This window comes from Rhinichthys klamathensis, unplaced genomic scaffold (genome assembly GCF_029890125.1).
Source record: "Rhinichthys klamathensis goyatoka isolate OS25496 unplaced genomic scaffold, OSU_Roscu_1.1 h1tg000308l_1, whole genome shotgun sequence".
NCBI classification, from domain to species: Eukaryota; Metazoa; Chordata; class Actinopteri; order Cypriniformes; family Leuciscidae; genus Rhinichthys; species Rhinichthys klamathensis.
The window spans coordinates 239,433-259,980 of NW_026606826.1; the positions used below are offsets into that span (position 1 = coordinate 239,433).

General features: G+C 37.4%; 1 protein-coding gene across 1 annotated transcript; it reads right to left on the reverse strand.

Moving 5' to 3' along the window:
• Positions 1-209: 209 nt before the first annotated feature.
• On the reverse strand, positions 210-19,979 carry vwde (von Willebrand factor D and EGF domains). Its single transcript, XM_056270770.1, has 32 exons — positions 19,694-19,979; positions 19,013-19,203; positions 18,692-18,923; positions 18,470-18,535; positions 17,702-17,934; positions 17,539-17,628; positions 17,306-17,440; positions 16,612-16,821; positions 16,228-16,301; positions 15,277-15,553; positions 14,970-15,166; positions 13,226-14,118; positions 12,642-12,778; positions 12,402-12,548; positions 12,192-12,296; positions 7,807-7,921; positions 7,210-7,460; positions 6,036-6,255; positions 5,794-5,931; positions 4,549-4,641; positions 4,323-4,466; positions 3,850-4,191; positions 3,302-3,397; positions 3,090-3,185; positions 2,779-2,874; positions 2,603-2,698; positions 2,035-2,130; positions 1,832-1,927; positions 1,610-1,705; positions 1,010-1,105; positions 453-550; positions 210-332 (listed from the first exon to the last, which is right to left on the reverse strand). The coding sequence occupies exons 1-32, from the start codon at positions 19,770-19,772 to the stop codon at positions 324-326; spliced, it is 5,244 nt and encodes a 1,747-aa protein (XP_056126745.1). The 5' UTR covers positions 19,773-19,979; the 3' UTR covers positions 210-323.
• Between the last annotated feature and the right edge of the window lie 569 nt (positions 19,980-20,548).

Sequence of the window (20,548 nt, forward strand, 5' to 3'; positions counted from 1 at the left end):
TTAAAAGGAATTTAGTTAAAAAAACATAACAGGAAAATAGTTAATCAATCAACACTATAAAATGTACACACATTGCAAAAATCTAATTAAAATAGTCATTGTCAGAGCTGTGTAAGAGATGTAAAACAACATCCACACAAACATATAACACTCCTGAAATACTATAGTAATCAGACAATAAAAGTCTAATAATTTTTTTTTTATATATATATATAAGTTTACCTCACTTTTAAGGCACTGATGCTTACAAACACCAACACACTCACACACACCAATTATTTTTTACAGAGCGATTGAAAGTTGTCGTCAATGTCACATCTTCATCACCTAGTCTGTGAATACAAAGTTTGCAATCAGTTAATCTTTTGGCCATAAATGACGTCAAACATGTTTTTACAAAGATCATTTTAAAGAGGAAATCAATGATGGTAATATGTTTGTGAAATGCTTACTTTAGTAGCACAGGAAGGTCCAATGTAACCTTGTCGACAGTGGCAGAAATGTGGGAAAACGCATCTCCCCCCATTGAGGCACGTTTGTTTACAGATCGCTGTTAGGGAAGAAATTAAATAAACAAAATTAAAATAAAAAGAAATATATATATATTTTAATTACTATATATACATGTTTTCATGCCTGAATGTTTACGCCTGAACATTATTTTTCACATATTTTACTAGGTTGCAGCACCTCTCTTCACAGTCTGTCAGTAAAGCTCTGTTAAGAAAAGCCCCTATTTCTGAAAAGCTCAATGTGCTCTGATTGGCTGCTCTGAATGGACCAGTGAGTTGTGATTGGTCAACCGCTTCAAGCGTGTTTTGGAAATGTCGCATAACTTCGCGTTTCAACACACTATTAACACAATTCAACCAGGCTTCACCCCTTTTATTTAGCGTATGCCTGGACTTTGCAGACCATTTTCATGCTCACACAGCAACATTACACACTAAAAATGTAAAAAAGCATAATAGGAGCCCTTTAGGAGCATTTAGGATTAATCAGGACTTACGTGTTTGGCACTGCAGACCCTCCCATCCAGCTGGACAGTGGCAGGTGTTCAGCCCCACACACTCACCACCATTTTTACATTTCTGTAAACATGCCGCTACACATACAGACAAGACTATATGTTATGTTGCATGTATTTGATATTTCAATACAATATATAAAGTTTGTTCAAAAGTTTGGGGACAGTAAGATTTTTTTTTAAAAGAAATTGATACTTTCATTCAGCAAGGATGCATTAAACTGATTAAAAGTGACAGCAAAGACATTTATAATGTTACAAAAGATTTCTATTTCAAATAAATGCTGTTCTTTTGATCTTTCATCCATCAAATAATCTTGAAAAAGTTCCACAAACTATTAAGCAGTTTTGAACACTGATAATAATAAATGTAATCAATGCATCAAATCATCATATTACAATGATTTATGAAGGATCACGTGACTGAAGACTGGAGTAATAATGCTGAAAATTTACCTTTGCCATCGATGAATACTTTTCATTTGAATATATTAAAATATTTCACAACATTACTGTTGTTTTTACTGTATTTTGATCAAATAAATGCAGCCTTGGTGACCAAGGATGTTGCAAATCTCTTACGGATGTTGCAAATCCCTCCTCTCCATCCAGATGGACAGGAACAGGTGTTTGGACCGACACACTTTCCGTTGTTCATGCACATGGGGTCACACACACCTAAACACAGAGCATATAGTCCAAACATATAATATGCTAGAACGCATACTGGATATAGAAACAAATCACAACAACAGAAATGAAACGATCTAGATTCTGGAGAAAATGACACCAACGAACACTCACTTTTCTGGCATCTCTTCCCAGAGTATCCTTCAGGACAGGAGCACACGTTGTTTCTCATGCACTGGCCTCTGTTTTTACATGGAGGATTGCACAGAGCTACAAAGAACGACACACAGCTTAATTAATTATCAATAACTCAGGCCATTTATTAATTGTGCAGAATTGATTACATGAAATAAGCATTCGCTATGAAACGGTTGTACCTATCTGGCACTGTGAACCATAGAAGCCACTGGGACAAGCACAGATGTTTGGTTTAATACAAGTCCCTCCATTTAAACACACAGGTTTACAGTCGGCTGAGAATGAAAACAGTTAGGAAATTTATTATAATTATATTTTATTATTTATTAAATAAATTTATGATCAATATTTAAAGTCACCATGAAATCAAAATGGACAATTCTTATTTTTTTATGGAGTATTGCAATATTATTATAAATTATTTATCTGTGGACATCATTATATATATATATTTTAAATTCACGTGTCCTCGTAATCTTCAAACAAAATAACTTTCCCTCCCTCTTGCAATGACAACTCTTCTCTTCTCTGATGATGTTTACTGTCGCGAGGGTAGGAGAACCTGTCACTCACATGAGATCGACCAATAGCAAACCACAAATCCAATTAATAACCAATGGACAATCAAGTCCCGCCCTACATTGTTTCTTGTTCAAGAAGCCATTCACTTGGATGTGTGTCACAATAGGGAAGAAAAGACTATAACAACTTCTGTTTCATGCTGACTTTAAGGATGAAACAGCGCACCTGAATTACACGTTGGTCCGTACCAGCCAGGTTTACACTTACAGACATCAGGCGACACACACTCTCCACCATTTTCACAATGTCTGTTACACACCACTGAAAAAAAAGGCAATGACTCACAATCATTATAAACAAATTTCTTCATATTTAGAAATCATTCGGAAATGTCTGCTCACTAGTTTCACATCTTGGTCCCACGTAGCCATATGGACAAGTGCAGTAATTTCTGGACAAACATCGGCCACCATGTTGACAAGGCGGATCACAGCTGGCTGAGAGGCAAGATAAAAACATGTACATTATATTTTTGCATAAAGTTACATAAAAATGAAAAAACCTTGCATAAAGTGCACACAATATATGTAAATATATTTTTAAAAATTACATAATGCATGAAACCCTCATATTATTTGCAGTCATATAGCAAAAAGGGACTTTTAGAATGAATTTGTAAAGAATGGAGTAAGACACTAAAGACAGAGTTTACCTTCCCCACAGGTGGGGCCGCTGTACCCTGCAGGACATTCACACACATTGGGCTTCACGCACTTCCCTTTGTTCTTGCAGTCTGGTCGGCAAATAGCTGACAGGACAAGATATATCAAGTGATAATCATAGACGTATCAGAATTAAAATGAGTAATTTTAATAATAAAAAAATGTCTTTCAAGCTAAAAGAATATTGTAGGCTGTGACTGACCAATGTGGCAGTTGTATCCAGTGTAACCCTCTTTACAGGTACAAGTGTTGGGCTGTGAGCACTCCATATTCTGACCACAGGGGTGACGACACAAAGCTGTACACACACACACAGGCAATGCTTAAATCATGTTAAAACAATCAGTTCGATAATCATTCTAAAAATATTTGAATGTAAACCTCACAAATAAATGTCTCGGCTAGACAGACATACAGACGATAGATAGATAGATAGATAGATAGATAGATAGATAGATAGATAGATAGATAGATAGATAGATAGATAGATAGATAGATAGATAGATAGATAGATAGATAGATAGATAGATAGATAGATAGATAGATTTGTTTGACTGACTGACTTGTAAGCATGCATCCTCTGTTGTACTGGATTTAATTTACCTTTTTTTTTCTTTTACACTTTATTATTGTTATTATTTTGGTGTGAAATATGACCCAGAAATGTCTTGCTTTTTTCACAAGCATCAAGCACTATAATGAGCAATGTTTTATTTTGCTATGCTTCATTTATCAGGATAAACTGCTCACGTTTGCAGGTAATTCCGTTTCCTCTATAGCCGTGTGGACAGCTTCCACATCTGAAGGAGCCAGAGGATGTGGCTTCACACGGTACTCCAGAAAAACAGGGGGAGTCCGCACAAGTTCGGTTGTCCTCAGCGCGTTCAGGGTTAAATTCTTCTTCATTCAGCTGCTCTCTGGTTGAACTGCCTTTTGCTTTCGTGTTGGTCCCGTCTAGGGTGCGTGTGGTGGTCTTCCTATCAACAGAGGAGGTCCACTTGGATCTTTCAGCTCCAATTGAAGGTTCAGCTGACTTCCTAGTGGAAGAAGTGACATCAGAGAGTTTCTCACCCTCCCTCAATAGTATCTGTCCTGCAAAATAGTAAGGGTTAGAAGGTCGAGCCCAAAGAAGAATCTAAAAAAACACAAAAGCTATTTATTCTGGCTTCTTTGTAATAATGCTTCTTGTAATGATAATGTTTGTATAAAGAAAAGCAACTGACTGTTTGCTGTCCTTGACGTGCATGTCTGTCCATTGCCGTTGAGCCCAGAGGGACACGGACCACATATGTAACCAGCAGACGTGTATGTGCTCTCAAAGCACTGGACTCCAGGGTAACAGGGCCGACTGGCACACGGGCTCTGCCCTTCAGAGGGTACGTACATATTTACAGTCAACGGATACATATTAGAGTGTAAAAAAACGGTGTAGTTATTTATTATTCCTACCTGGAACAAGCTTGGGTTTGAAGGAGCCGAGGTTAATCTCACTTTTTGAGGTCATTTTATGACTGCCTTCATCAGTTTTATCCACTGTCTTTTCTATAAACAAATTTAAAAAACAAAACACCAAAACAAAAACATTGAAATTATGAGATAAAGTTTTTTGTCAAAATTGATTTTTTTTTCCTTACTTGCGACTATATTTGTCATTATTTTGACTTATATCTTAATTATATTTTTTATCATAAGTTTGACTTTTTTGTCATAATTATCACTTTCTATCTCATATCACTCATATAATTTCTCCTTTTTTTATATAATTTCAACTTTTGTGACATAATTACGCTTTTTTATATACATTTTTACTTTTTGTAAAAAAAAAATGATAATTTTGATTATGACTATCTCATAATTTCTACTTTTTGTCAACTGACTTGCGTCAATTACGACACAATTGTCATAATTATGACATCTCAATTTCTACTTTTTGTCAATTGACTTGTAATTGTCATTATATCAAATCTTTGTCGACTTTATCCAAATTTCGACTTTTTATGTAAGAATTGTTTTATCATAATTTCGACTTTTGTCATAATTATATATTTTCACCTCACAATTTCTACTTTTTGTCATAACAGTTTTTTTTTGTCAATCTCAACTTCTCTCATAATTATGACTTAGTATCTAATAATGTTTTGTTTCATAATTATGACTTTCTCTGTCATAATTTACCAAACCACGACTTTTCTTTCTTATGCGGCAGAAATGGGCTTCCATAGTACCAATCCTTTTAAATCAGAAACCTCATGGATATAAACTCATCAAACTCAATTATTAAACTCACACAGTAATGTTTAAAATCTAATTTACATGGTTAAAATTACTAGACAGCCTCTAGATTAACATGCAAAGAATAACATTTCAATGTGAACACTGTTATTGTACACAAGAAATGTTAAAACAGGCATAAACAACTAGTCTTGGTGCAATATCAGGTTAACATTACTTTCAGCAGTTACAAAATGGATGGTGTTTGAGAAAGGGTTAAATTCAAGTAAAGTCAAAATTGACACAATTTACTTATATTGACCCTATTTACTTAAACACATTCATGGTTTGAATTCACGTTACTATTCATGCTATTCCAAAGAAAAAAAACAACTACTTTTGTAATATTTCCTCATAATGTAAAAATTCTCTGCCTGACTATTTGATCATAAACCTAAAAGTAAGTATGAGACATGGGAGTACGGTTGCAGGTCGTCCCATCTCCAGTGAGGTATTCAGGACAGGGTCCACACACAAACGAGCCCATCATGTTTCTGCAGGAAACGCCTGGGTAACATGGAGCTGATAAACATTCATCAATGTCCTCATCGCAGATTACACCTGTAGAACACAGCAGCAGAAGGCTCGACAAATAACAACTACACCAATATTATAACAGATCCACTTCTACATGGATAGGTTGTTTCTTCAATAAGTGAACTGACCTGTGAAGCCCACTGGACAGTGGCAGGTAAAGGAGTTTAGTCCATCCACACATGTACCCGACAGGCATGGGTTTGACCTGCAGTCATCGACATCGACTTCACACCTGTCCCCCTCCAGACCAGCAGGACAAACACACAGGTATTCACCAGATCCCGGGGGGAAGTTAATGTTAGTCACACAGGAAGCTCCATTCTGGCATTCACATGGGTGAACTGACACCTGGGAAATATAAAATGAAACCATATATTAAGTATATGTAACACACACACTACCGTTCTAAAGTTTGGGGTCGGCAAAATGTTTTAATGTTTTTGAAAGAAGTCTCTTATACTCATTAAAGGTCCTTGCATACTGAGTCTGAAATTTGCGCTAAAAAATAAAAAAAAACCACCTGGCGTTATGTCCATGACGCTTACACACTGCCTCCGAAAATTTAGTTCCATCATAAAAATGTTTTGACAATTCAGAGCCACCGAATGACGAATATGAAAAAACGCATGCGAAAATTTCTGACTCTGTGCAAGGACCTTATGGCTGCATTTATTTGATCAAAAATACAGTAAAAACAGAAATGCTGTGAAATATTATTACAATTTAAAATAACTGCTTTCGATTGGAATATCTTTCCAAATGTAATTTATTCCTGTGATCAAATCTAAATTTTCAACATCATTACTCCAGTCTTCAGTGTCACATGATCCTTCAGAAATCCTTCTAATATGATGATTTGCTTCTCAAGAGACATTTCTTATTATTATCAATGTTGAAAGCAGTTGTGCTGCTTAATATTTTTGTGGAAACTGTGATACATTTTTCAAGTTTAAAAGTTCAAAAGAACAGCATTTATTTGAAATAGAAAACCTTTGTGACATAAATGTCTTTACTGTCCGTTTTGATTAATGTATGCTTGCTGAATAATAGTATTAATTTCATAAATTGTCATGTGTATAATAATTATTATTTAATTATTTAATGGCAATATATATTATAAAACTGTTACACTGATCTAATGATCCAGAAATGTTTTTGGAAGCCATATGGCACCCCCCTGTGGACAACAATGGAGACACACGGTTGTACTTCAGCAGTCTACAACATTCAGAAAGATCTGTAAGACTTCAGGTCCACATTTTTGTTGACGCAACATTTTACCAGATGCTTTCTAGAGCTCACCTTCGCTGCGCCACGTGTCTCTGCATTACAGTCATCAGTTACAGCCAGTTCAAAGGTCACTGGTGTGGTGGACAGAGCTTTCCAGATGAGCAGGCCAGCTGGAGAGAGAACAGCGTCTCTGGGCCCTGACCTGAGCGTGAGGAGAACTGCAGAGCCCTCTGGATCAGTGGCTGAGAACTGATAGACCAAATTCTCTCCGTAGAATGTCTTCAGACTGAGCTGACCCGCGTGAAACACCGGTGGCTCATTTTCTATGAACACACACAGAACTTCAGAACGAGGACTGTGACACGAGAACATCAGTCAACATTATGTACATTGGAAAATACATATAAAACAATATATAACATATGACAAAACTGTTTTTCATAATTTATTGTGAAGTTCTATGCATACTGTGATATATAACTGTTGCAGGAGAGTGAAAAAATAACATATTAAACTATAAAACAAAACAGGTTCTAAGTTCTAAGCAAACATGCATTGCATCTTTATGGAAAAATATGACCGAACAAGTCTCGAAGTCATTACAATAGCAGAACTAGTAAGTTCTCCAGCTTTAGGAAATATAGGAAATAAAGACTGAAATGAACATACTCTCAGCAATGGACCAGCCGTATTTGGAGAGATCCGGTCTGCATGTCAGACACGGGCTGCTCAGGCTGTGATCGCCCTCCTCATAACACAGTCCATCAATGTTACATGTCCTGTCCTAGGGGATATTCGGGGAAAACTTTTAAAACTTTACATTACACAAACAAAACAACGCAATCTGTAATTATATCATTAGGTTTTTGTGGTTGTTTAAATAAACCTCTTGCATGCTGTAGCAAGCAGGGTGGGTCTGAGAGCAAAGCTGGTGATGCGAGTGTTAATGAGCCGGTCTCGAGTCCCACGGAGGAGCTCCGGAAGGATAACAGGAGGAGTGACGACAGTGAAAGACAAGAGAAGACCAGGCCTGGACTTTGTTGTTTTGCTTTAGTTTATGCGACAGTCGTCCGTGAGGGGCAGCCACTTTACTTTTGTTGTTTATTAGGGCCCGAGCACCGATGGTGTGAGGACCCTATTGGAATTACTCCGTTTATGTTTATATTATTATTAAAGTTATGTTGAACGTTCGTCTGTTCCCGCCACCTCCTTCCCTGAGACTTAAACATTGTTACACATGCTTATCACAAACATTTTTTTTTTATCCGTAGACTGTGAGCAGGGTTCCAGACTGCGACCATTTTTTGAGAATGTGCGAGTTAAAATGTTATGTGGTCGCATTTGTGCGAGTGGACGCTTGAGCAACAGAACGCCGTTGTATCAGCTGCTGCAGTCCGTAACTTATGTTCAAAATGAACGAGTAGGCTACATCATGAATCCATTTTCCAAACAGTGTTTTTGACTTATTCTGAATCACTACGGTACGCCTATAATAAGTGTTTATATTCGGACTGTTTTATCCCGGGGTCGTCTATGGAAGTAAAATAATCCCAAATGTTTTTGAAACAAAAAGCCTGTTGAATTGTACTACTTGAAAAAAATATGCATTGCATTAACCCTGCTTGTATTTTAATGCATTGTATTTTTAGGGCTTGCATTTTTATAGGCTGAAATTTAGCATGGTTAAATATATTTGCTGTGAATATTTCAAATCAAATCATTTCAAACACATTTTCATTAGTAAAATTTCAATAATCCATATTCACCTTTCATATTTCATTTCCCAAATATTCAAACTGATTAAAAATACAACCTATAATATTCAACAGGCGGTTTTCGGTCCATTTTATTTCGCTTTGCAAATTCGCTTCCACAAATTCAGTGGTTCAAATTCGACAGTAAATTCAACATTGACATCCAGGTGCTGCAGGAAAAGTAGTAGATTACCGAGCATAATCTCCATCTGCTGTTAGTCGACCACACCAGCAGGGGGTGCAAGCGCGTGTTGTTGACGAAGACCAGAGCAACAGTTAGCGCAAGCCATTCATTCATAAAAACTTATTTACAAAAATGTAAGTGTATTTGTGATTATTATGACGTCTGTTTTATGTGAAATTCAGTGTGTTCACGATTACTTTTCCTGTGTACCCTACAAGCATCTTTCTCTACCATGAACGATAATGTTATTCCCCCGATGCGGATGTACAGATCCAGTGTTACATTTGACATATTTCTCTTCGTTGTTTAGTTGCCTTAACCTTATATTGCAGCGATGTGCTGCATGCAGTACTAGGGTTTGGTTTCCCTCAATATGTCAGGATTCCCCTGCTGGACATATAAAACGCTTAACGTAGCTTAATGGACATAAAAGACCAAACTCGCAGGCTAGCAGATGGACTCAGAATATGAATTTAACGCGCAAAGTTTAATGCTGAGCGTTTCCCAGTGATATACTGGCATAAATTTGGTTTGACATTGGACATTCGCACATTTAGGGACCGTCTCTAAAGTTACATACGAAATTGGTATACACGTTTCTAACTTAAATACCATTTGAAAAGAACGACTTACAGTCATAAAACCAACTGTAAAGTGTTCGTGTAGGTGTCAGGCTCAGGCATAATGCGCAATTTATTCAAATAGATTGAAGTTTGCTATTGAAGTTAGAAACGTTTAGGCCTATAGGACTTGTTACTTTAGAGACGGTCCCTAAATGTGCGAATGTCAACCCAATTTTACATTTAGTCTTTTAGCTGGCACTTTTATCCAAAGCGACTAGTTAAACTAACAATATAGAACAACAATATGAAAGTGCTACTTCCCAGTTTAATCTAATGCAGTACATGTACAATACATACTTTCCAAATAAGGTGCGAGTTTGGTCTTTTATATCACTGTACTGTAGTCCATTAAGCTACGTTAAGCGCTTTGTCCTGACGGAAGGGGAATCCCTGAGTATGATGATGTATTGAGGGAAACAGATTATAATCCCGTTCACTGTAGAAAAGGCTGATAACATAAGGCTACACAGGGAAAGTAACAATGAATGAAACATAAAAACAGCTTTTGTGCCTTTATCATCTTTTCCGCATATATACTGACCCAGATAATCGTCACAAAAAACATAATGCATGCTGAGTTTTTATGAATGAATGGCTTGCACTAACTGTTGCTCTGGTCTTCGTCAACAACACGCGCTTGCACCCCCTGCTGGTGAGGTCGACTAACAGCAGATGGAGATTATGCTCGGTAATCTACTGCTTTTCCTGCAGCTCCTGGATGTCAACGTTGAATTTACTGTCGAATTTGAACCACTGAATTTGTGGAAGCGAATTTGCAAAGCGAAATAAAATGGACCGAAAACCGCCTGTTGAATATTATAGGTTGTATTTTTAATCAGTTTGAATATTTGGGAAATGAAATATGAAAGGTGAATATGGATTATTGAAATTTTACTAATGAAAATGTGTTTGAAATGTTTTGATTTGAAATATTCACAGCTTAAATATTCAACCATGCTAAATTTCAGCCTATAAAAATACAAGCCCTAAAAATACAATGCATTAAAATACAAGCAGGGTTAATGCAATGCATATTTTTTTCAAGTAGTACAATTCAACAGGCTTTTTGTTTCAAAAACATTTGGGATTATTTTACTTCCATAGTCGTCTCGGCTGCGGAGTAGGCCAGTGCCTGCGTGACTCGCCATAGACATTAACGGAGAGAAGTTCCGTCTACAATGTTCTTCCGCAAGACACGTGCAGTTTATTTATTGACGAACGTAGACGTCACGCGCATTGCACACTGATGGTGAAACGCGCCAATTACGAATTCACGAATTAGGGCATATAAAAATGATAAAAATGGTCTCACGAAACACCGAGCCCCTTCCTACGTCTTTTCAGCGGTTATATTTTCCTCTGTCGAGCGATTACTCTCATGATCGCTCGACAGAGGAAGAGGAAATTATTATAAAATGCAGAAGGTAAGGAGTGTGAGATTTCTGCTTTTTGTTACAACTATAAACTTTGATAACGAAAAATCTGTATCAGTTTATTATAATACTCTAATCTTTTAAAATGTAATGCATACATTTGAATGTTTAATGATTTTTAAAAGATAGAAAGATGATAATAGACAGATAGATAGATAGAATATGATTCAAATGTAAATAGATAGATTGTATTTAATTCAAATGTAAAATGCTTAAAATTACAGATTAAAATTACTGTCCAAAATCCATGAAAATCCTGAAATTTGGCAATGATAATTAATATATTACAGGTATTTCTGCTGCAACCCAGAAAGCCTTTGCTAGCCTTGGTCCATTAAAACCACTATTCATCAGCATGCATTGATTAATCCCATGGCATGTAGCAAAAAAAAAAGAAAAAAAAAGGTGCGACCAAATCATATGCTGGTGCGACCAACTGAGAAAGTTGGTAGCACCAGTGCAACCAGTGGAAAAGTTAGTCTGGAGCCCTGGTGAGAGAGACCCAGTTTTACAGAGCTGAACAGTGCTAGCTTTGTTTCGACTGATTTTGACCTGAAATTATTTGCTGTACATAATTACAAGGCTGAATGCGAAATTGTTTCCTGTATTTAAAAAGTCTAAGTACACGTAATGATAAATGATGAACAGTGTATGTAAACATTTCAAGATAAAACGTCCACTGAATCTGGGTCAACTGATCAGAAAAACGTTTAAAGAAACACCATTTAAACAAATTACAAACAGATCATGGAGCATGTTTTTCTTCCTCTTGTGAAATGGTTTACAGTGATGTACAGTGCCATTAAATATTTGAGGTTGGAAAGATATTTTAATGTTTTTGAAAGAAGTCTCATGCTCACCCAGGGTACATTTATTTGATTAAGAAAAGTAAATAAAAAAAACCTGTAATATTATGAAATATTATTGAAGTTTAAAATAACTGTTTTCAGTTTTAATATACGTTAAAATGTAATATATTCCTGTGATGGCAAAGCTGAACTTTCATAATTTCAACTGCAGCTTTATTTGAGAATTTGGTATGAGAATGGATAGCACAGACCTTTAGGACGCAGATAACCGAGGTGCTGACTGTACAAATCTGACATGTGCCGTCAAAAAGAGTCAGTATCTTTGCATTGCTGAAGCTATGTCCATCATTAGACACCTAGAAGACAGACAAACAAATACATACATTTAATTTTCAATACGTTTAAATACACTTTACATAATAGTTTATAGCTCAATACACAGCAATGAGTGACAAACTGACTTTGATTTGCCAGCGCAAGACTGGCTGGTGTGCAGTGGTGGAGGATTGTGGGTCGTCCAACGGGAGCTGGCACTCTAATGAGGATGAACTCTGGAAGGAGGCGGGCACCAATTGAGCATCATCCAAAGACCAGTCACCATTTACTATCTATGTAGACAGTCACAGAACAATATGTATTCAGGTTAATATTCATTTACCTTCATGCCCAATTGAATGCTTGACTGGCAAATGTGCTGTCACCTTTTCCTTCACAACTTCACACTTGAGCTTGTAGGACTTTTTAAAGCCTTGACCAAGAACCCTAACAGAGGAACAGACGCCATAATGGACATCACACAGTCCTCCGTTCTCCAGTTCTGTGATCTCTGGAGCCTCATCTGCATCAGGAAAACAGATTAACTGGCTAAAAACAAATTAAATGCGCATCAAAGTCTTCTAGATCAACCTACATTTTCATTTACTCATATACAAATACTTAGCAATGATTTTATAAAAGAACTATTTGTAAAATCCCATTCTAGGCCACGTAGAGATAATAATTTAGAATGCTTTTGTTTATTATCTCCACTTGAGACCACTTTTACTCTTTAGAATGAGTAATTGATGCATAACAAGAACAACAGTCTATAAATAATACTAAAACAAAAAGTACAAATGTTTCATGCAGCCTCTTAATTAATGAGTTCATAAACCCTGCATTCATAATACTTATTGAAACAAAAAGCTGTGTAAACTAATTTTCGATAGAGTATAGCATGTCCCAATGCAGAACATGTGAACTTATATTTCAATTATATAAAGTACCCATCTACAGACACACCCACCAGACACCTGGCTGCAATCATAAGAGCCAAATCCAGGGAAGCACGAGCAGCCCCACTCTGTGCACTGTCCATTCCCGCTACACAGGCTCGGGCACCTGAGGGAAGCCAGAACATCCTGGTTCTCCTTCCTCCTGCCAACGTCCTCTACCACCATCCTCTCACACTCATTCTCTAGAAGGGGCACGGTTGCTCCTTTCCAGGCCTGATCGTCCTTTAGTAGTTGGTCTATCACACACATTTCCAATGCATGCTCCAGCATCTCGCCCAGGAGACGCCCACAACCCAACCCCACCGTGGAGTTCCTCAGGGTTCCCTCGCAGAGCCGCCGGACCTCGGATTCCGTCAGGCCTGACTCAGTAGGCCAGGACGGTACCAGCGGTTCAGGGGAGTTCGATGAAGAATGGTCCTCTGGGAAATTATACGCTGACTCCTCCAGGTCTGACTGGTGTGGAGACGATCTGGAGTTGTAATATCCACCTTGACGTCTGCTTCGGCTTGTGACACGTCTCTGAGTTTGGGATCTCTGTGGGTTTAGGACACGTCTTTGACTCTGGGATCTTTGGGGATTCATAACGCGTCTCTGAATTTGGGATCTCTGAGCATTTGTTCTGCTCCCCTGAGCTGGACGGTGTTGTGTGGGCCTGCCGGGAGGGGTGGACGTCTCTCTATGAAGTGGGAAAGACCTGATGTACTCAACTGTTACATCCAAAGTAGGGATGATGGAGGGAGATTGGACGCGGGTAGAGGAAGAGCACCTGGAGGAAATGGTAGACTGGGGCGATGCTCCGCTGGTTGACTGGTGTTTCTCTTGTTGACAATGGCAGTACTCATGGAGACTGGAGTTGCTGTCATAGATGGGGATCTTGTCAAAAAAGCTGTTTCTGGGTGCCAACCTGGTTTTAAGGGAGCATAATAATCCCTATTAAGGAGGGATGCACAACAAATCAGCACCATATCAGTTATTTTTTTATTTATCGATAGATACTGGATATACACTACTGTTCAAAGGTATGGGGTCAGTCACCATAAACTTTTATTTAGCAAGGACGCATTAAATTGATCAAAAGTGAGCGAAGACTCAAAAGATTTCGATTTTAAATAAATGTCATTTTTAAAGGAAATGTGACACTAAAGACTGAAGAAATGGCCTCTAAAAATTCAGCTTCACCATCACAGGAATACATTACATTTTACAATATATTAACAAAGAAAACAGTTATTTGGAATTGTAATAATATTTCCAAATAAATGCAGCCTGGGTGAGCATGAAAGCCTTCTTTCCAAAACATTCAAAAATATTTGTATCATTTGTATCATATCTATCATTATTTTGATAGATATTGTATATTTAATTGTCTACCCAAATTTCCTAAATTTTTACATTTACATGATCTTTTCTGATATTCAACTCTCTTAGTGGTCATCTTTTTTTTTTACTTACAATTTAATAAAGAAATAATATTGTGAGGCCTAAATTCACTTGTAGCATTTAAAACTATTGATTTTATTTTTAACTGCACAAAATAACAGACTTTTCAGCTTATCAGCTATTTATTGAATGTCAGCCATAACATCACATTTACTGTTATCGCCCATAATTTTCATATTGGTGCATCCATAAAAAAAACCTAAGGCAAGCATCAATAAAACTACTGCTCATGCTTACAGTTATGTATTTGAATAAACCCCAAACCCTAAGTATTACACTTTGAATATTGATCTAATTCAACAGGGCGAGTCTCACCTCCACGCATTGATAAAAGAGCTGCTGTCCTCCACAGTCTCTCCACCCTCTCTGTGGTAGTCATTCATTGGCTGTCCATCAAAGGTCCCACACAGGCCTTCAGTGTGGCCTTGATCAGAGCCCGGGGCCCTTACAGTCAGACTCATTCCCCAGTCAGCCACATCCGCACGCACAAATGCCCCAGACAAGAACATCATCTGGATAAAAAAAAAGCTTATTTATCACTTTATATGGACTAAACTGTAGGTATAATCATTTAAAAGAAATAAACAAAGATGCATACTAATATACACCCAATATCACTCACAGTGACTTTACGGCCCTGGTAGGACTCAGTAACACGAATGCCACTCTTTACCAGATCTCCGTTCTTCACAGAGAGACGTGGCTTTGTCTCTCCCGCCAGCCCGTTACACATGTCATAAGTGACCACGTTACTACCATCCCTGGCTGCAAAGCCACAGACACACGAGGTGGGATGGGCGGTCGTGCCGGGACATTCCCACTGTCGCACATGTACCTCAAACAGCCGAGCAGTGCTTCTGTACAGTACAAAGGTGCCTATCTGGTAGTTATCATACCTCCTGTAAACAAACAAGCAATGTTAAATTAAATTTGCATTTATAAATTCATTCGGTGATTCCACATCAAAAAGTGTTTTTAAAAGAGGATCTATTGTGCCCTTTTACAAAGTCTTGATTTTGTTTTTTACTTTCATGCTTGAAAGTTTAAAAAAATATTATTTTTCACATATTTTACAGGGTTGCAGCACCTCTCTTCACAGTCTGTCAGTAACACTGTTTATAAAAGCCCCTCCATCTGAAATGCTCAATGTGCTCTGATTGGCCGCTCTGACTGGACCAGTGTGTTGTGATTGGTCAACCGCTTCGAGCGTGTTTTGTAAATGTCACATCCCTTACCATAACTTCGAGTTTCAACACACTACGAACACAATTCAACCAGGCTTCGCCCCTTTTATGTTGTGTATGCCTTGGGCGGGAATTATTTAAATGAGGTTGTTTTGAGGTTATTTAAATGTTTTGTGACAAACGTTTCCGGAAGAATACTCAAGATTACAATCGAGGCATTTCAGGCAGACTGCGCACTGATATATAGAGAACAACTCCCTTTGTAGTGGACTTTGTGCTTTGTACCTTTGCACTACAGAAAGTTAAAAATGTACAAACATATAATAGATCCTCTAGATTACATCAACTTTTATTATTGGACTATAGTTTCAGTGTAGAGTTTTTTTTACCTGCCATCAAATGTGATGATATGAGGGTCCGTAAAAGTGTAACAGTGAGCAGATGGAATGTCCTTCACAAGAATCTGAGAGGAACATACATATACATGTATACATATAAATACATACACAAATTGTATTCATACATATATATATATATATATATCTATATATAATATTACATAGTATTATTTATTCATAAATATGTTTAGTTTTCTAAAGATGCATTTACACATTTTCTTGGCAGATGGTTTTTGGCATAAACAACAAGGCATTTGATTATATGCATACTAAATATGGATATGCTTACATAGTGTCAGGACAATTACATGTATATATATTCCTAAACTATTTATAATATATAATATACTGCATATATAATCAAATAAGGCCCACCTGCACACTTTGGGGAGCATACCCATTCCACAGGAAGTTGGTGCTGATTATGGGTTTGATGTGTATTTCTGTGCTTCTGTCTCCATCCTTCCATATATCAGTCACTGCGCTGTAGTGCACAGATGCTTGGCTACAGTATCCATTATGACAAGGGGTTTGAATCAGCTCGACCTCACAGGAGGACAGGACTAAATCAACACCCAGGTCCTTCTCACCTGCCACTGGAGACAAGTACAATTTTCAGTTATAGGTGACATGGTGCAGCTGTTTCTTACAGTTAAGAGAGACATATTTTCTGGTATAAAAACATAATTTGAAGAATTTCAGAGCATAATAATAATAATAACTTTTATTTATATAGCACCTTTTCCAGAGCTCAAGGACGCATGAGGGAAAATTCGGACACAATAATATTTAGGGTAAAATATTACAGGTTTGAGTTAAAGGGTGAATCACATAAAATGTCTCCCCCAAAAACGTATATTCACATTATTGTATTAAAGCAAACAAAAAGAATAATGAAATTATTTTTTATTCAAATGAATATATATTTAAAGCAGTAAACAAATACTATTGTAGTATATAAATAATATTTATTTGCATATACAGTAATGAGAATAGGATTCTGGGTGACACAATGCAAAAAATACTTAATACAACATATGACTTATAACTTAAGACTGCAAATTTTGACTCCATCTTGGCTACTAGTTGTAAGATGCAAAGGCAAAGTGCATCTCTCTGAGGAACATGGTAAAGGTACAGTGCTCTCCACTGTTAGTTTATACTCTCTCCCATCTTCTGAAATAGACACAGCTTGTGGTTTCATCTGGAAAATAATATGCATAAAAATATAATAAGTCTCGCAGAACTTTACTAATACCTGCCCAACAAACTGTATGTCACTGGACGAGAATTGAGACATACTTGGATCCCTGCATAAAACTCTTCACTCTCCACAGGAAGGCTTTGTATATTGGGAGACTCCAGAAAAAAACGAGTGCAACTGCAATGGATCTGAAACATAGATATATAGGTTAAGATTGATATGAATTTGAATTCATGTGAATACTGAATATAAAGTGGCTACCCTGTCTCCCAGTCGCAGGTTGATCCCATCCAGCTCGATGAGAGCAAAAGTCTCTATTGTAGTGTCTTTCCTGAGCTCTTCTCTGTTGCCCTCGGGCAATAGTCGCCACCATGTCACTACATATCCCAGAGAGCTGTTCCCACTACTGTCATCAAACGTACACTTTAGGTACACGCTGCTGTCGGAGAGCTCAGCTACTATCAGTGGTACTGCAGAAGAGGGAGGCTGGAGTTCTGAGGGATAAATGACAAATACTGCATTTATACATATACAAATAATATATGCTTCAAACCATATACTTAGAATATTTAAATATATATTTGTTTTTCATAAATATTTGAAGAACATTAAAGTCATTAAAGCTAGAGGGTAACAGATAATTTGTAATATCTCTGACACAGATGACGGACACTTCTAAAGTAAGTGTGTTGAAGGATTCCACTAGAAATAAAAGTAAGTAAGATCCTCTGTTGGGATGTTTAAGACCAAGAGAAGGATCACTTCTGATCAGCTGCCAAGGCAACGCTCCATGCCACAGTCGAAACACAAAAACAACACAAATACATGAACTTCTGCTGCATTCATCTGGGGAACCTTTCAGATAATTTGCAGCAGTTCATTTTACTGTATTACACAAGCTCTGGAAAAACATTTGGTGAAAAAAAAAGAGTACTTAAAAAATGAATGGGTTTAATTTATTTTGTTTAGATAATTTCGTTTTGAAGATGCAGTTTTATAATATTGGTGGACTATGTATGGACTACTCACCACTGCAGGTTCCATCACTATTCCTTTGTGTCCCGTCACAGCTGGTTTGATTGGATTCTGACATCTCTGCGAATTTAAAATGTAGTGATGAGGACTGAAAAGGACAGTCTTATTCTTATTTGACAATATGTCTCTTATTTTTCACAGCCTTTGGGATGCATGATGGATAATCATACTAAAATTTCAAATAGGCCTACTAGTCTGTGAGGTTCATTGACTTGCCTTCAGCGCAATATCCCATGCATCCTTGCGTTGGTTGGAGCAAGTAAACATAAAAGTCCCCACAATTGCGTACGGTGACAGGCAGGCGAAAAAGACAGCAGTCTTTACTGTCGCTTCCGAGGAACTGCCAGGTAGCGCAGGCCGTCATCTGCTTCACCTCTAGAGGCCATGGGAGAGTCTCTCCATCTGCCAGGGAGAGCCACACTGGGGCTTGTGTTCCACACTGATTCACCTGTAGGGGTTACCGTCATATAGAAACATAACATAAAGGAGCCATTGTTCAGTAGGCTGGACTGATTACAGAGATGCACTGTACTGTACCTCCACACATTTGGTGGGCATACGGGCCGGCTTATCGAAGATCTGGAACTGATACCATCCGGGAGAGAGTGAATGATCACAAACGAGCTCCTGCAGGGCAGACTGGAGCAGCTGCTGTGAGCTGAACCTGGTGCTTCGGTACGGGCTCTGAAGAACCGTGTAACCCCCACGACTGCATTCAGGGGGCTCCACTGTAATAATACACACAAACACACACTTAGTTTTACTCAAAAACATACAGTATACACAAGTTTGAAATTAAATGACTATTTCGTTGATAGTAGTGGTAGAAACTGCAGTGCAAGTCACGTCAGGTCATGTCAACATGTCAATGCGACCTGCTTCATATCAGCTAACAGCTTTTTCTATTGTCTTCATCTAGTGGGAATTTACATCTTTTTATCGCTGTTTCTCAAAATTGCTGTTAACTTCATTAAGAGTAAAACTTTAATTAGCAAGAAAAAAAGGCCGAGGGCATCCTTTAAGTGTGATGATCATACATAATACGAGGTAATTCATAAATTGATATTAATTTTATACAACTATTAATAATGAATTTAATAACTGCGAAAATAAATAAATAAATAAATAAATAAAGCAACCAAAACTGTTGCCCAAACGTGCTCTTACGTAAGAATTAAATATAGCATTTAGTCCAAGAATGTTTATCGATTTACTTACCTTTTTGACAACTGACAGTGTTGTTTAAAATAATAAATAGAATAGCAAGGCAATACTCCACACAGACGTTTAAATGCATTTCAGTCTCTAATGCTCTTTAGCATTACATTTAAGAGCGTCTCCAAACCAATAACACAATCCAGGATAATATCCCGACCGATAAGTCCCGAAATGAAAGCTGGCAAAGAAATATCTGTTGTGTCTTTGAGGAGAACAGCGAGTGTTTCATGGGCTGCTGTCCAGACCACACACACCTCCTGCCGCTGGAGCATCTCGAGCTGACTGTCCCATTCTCCAGTGCAGCTCGTTTACACACATCCTCTACATATTTTAACCCCATCTTTTCAGTTAAATCTACTAATACAAAGGACATGTTAACGATTGTGCATTGAAATTACCATGATGAATGTCTTTATTCACATTTGTAACAACGTAACAGTGGTGGCGTCATTTCCACCAACGACGATTTTTTTCCCGGTCAAAAGTTAGTGTTCTTTTACCAAGGAAGTGTACTTGTCAGTAGAGGAGTATGCTTGAAATGAAATTAGATATGTGAGGAAAATAAAGAAAAATCAATGAAAGTATTACTAGCCTACTTGATATTTATTCACATACTTTCTTCATTTTCAATCAAGCAGTCATTTTATAAAAATCGGAACATATAAATTAAAAGTAGACTCATGAGTAGCATGACAAATGAGTTTGAGCCGTTTATAAAAATGTTTCAAATAGTCTAGCAGTACATCTCGGAGACGTCTATGCATTTACATCTGCAAGATGTCTTTTTTTGGAGTGTTTGCTCGTCATCTGCAATACGTCTCCAGGACGTTTCCTGTTAGATGTCATATAGACATT

Bases quoted from the DNA above. Each gene is read 5' to 3' on its own strand.
- vwde (XM_056270770.1), bottom strand. From the start codon at position 19,772: ATGCATTTAAACGTCTGTGTGGAGTATTGCCTTGCTATTCTATTTATT. The intron at 16,302-16,611 runs GTGGGCCTTATT...TGTTCCTCTCAG, and splicing joins ATGCTCCCCAAAGTGTGCAG to ATTCTTGTGAAGGACATTCC. The intron at 5,932-6,035 runs GTCAGTTCACTT...TGTGTTCTACAG, and splicing joins CTGTCCAGTGGGCTTCACAG to GTGTAATCTGCGATGAGGAC.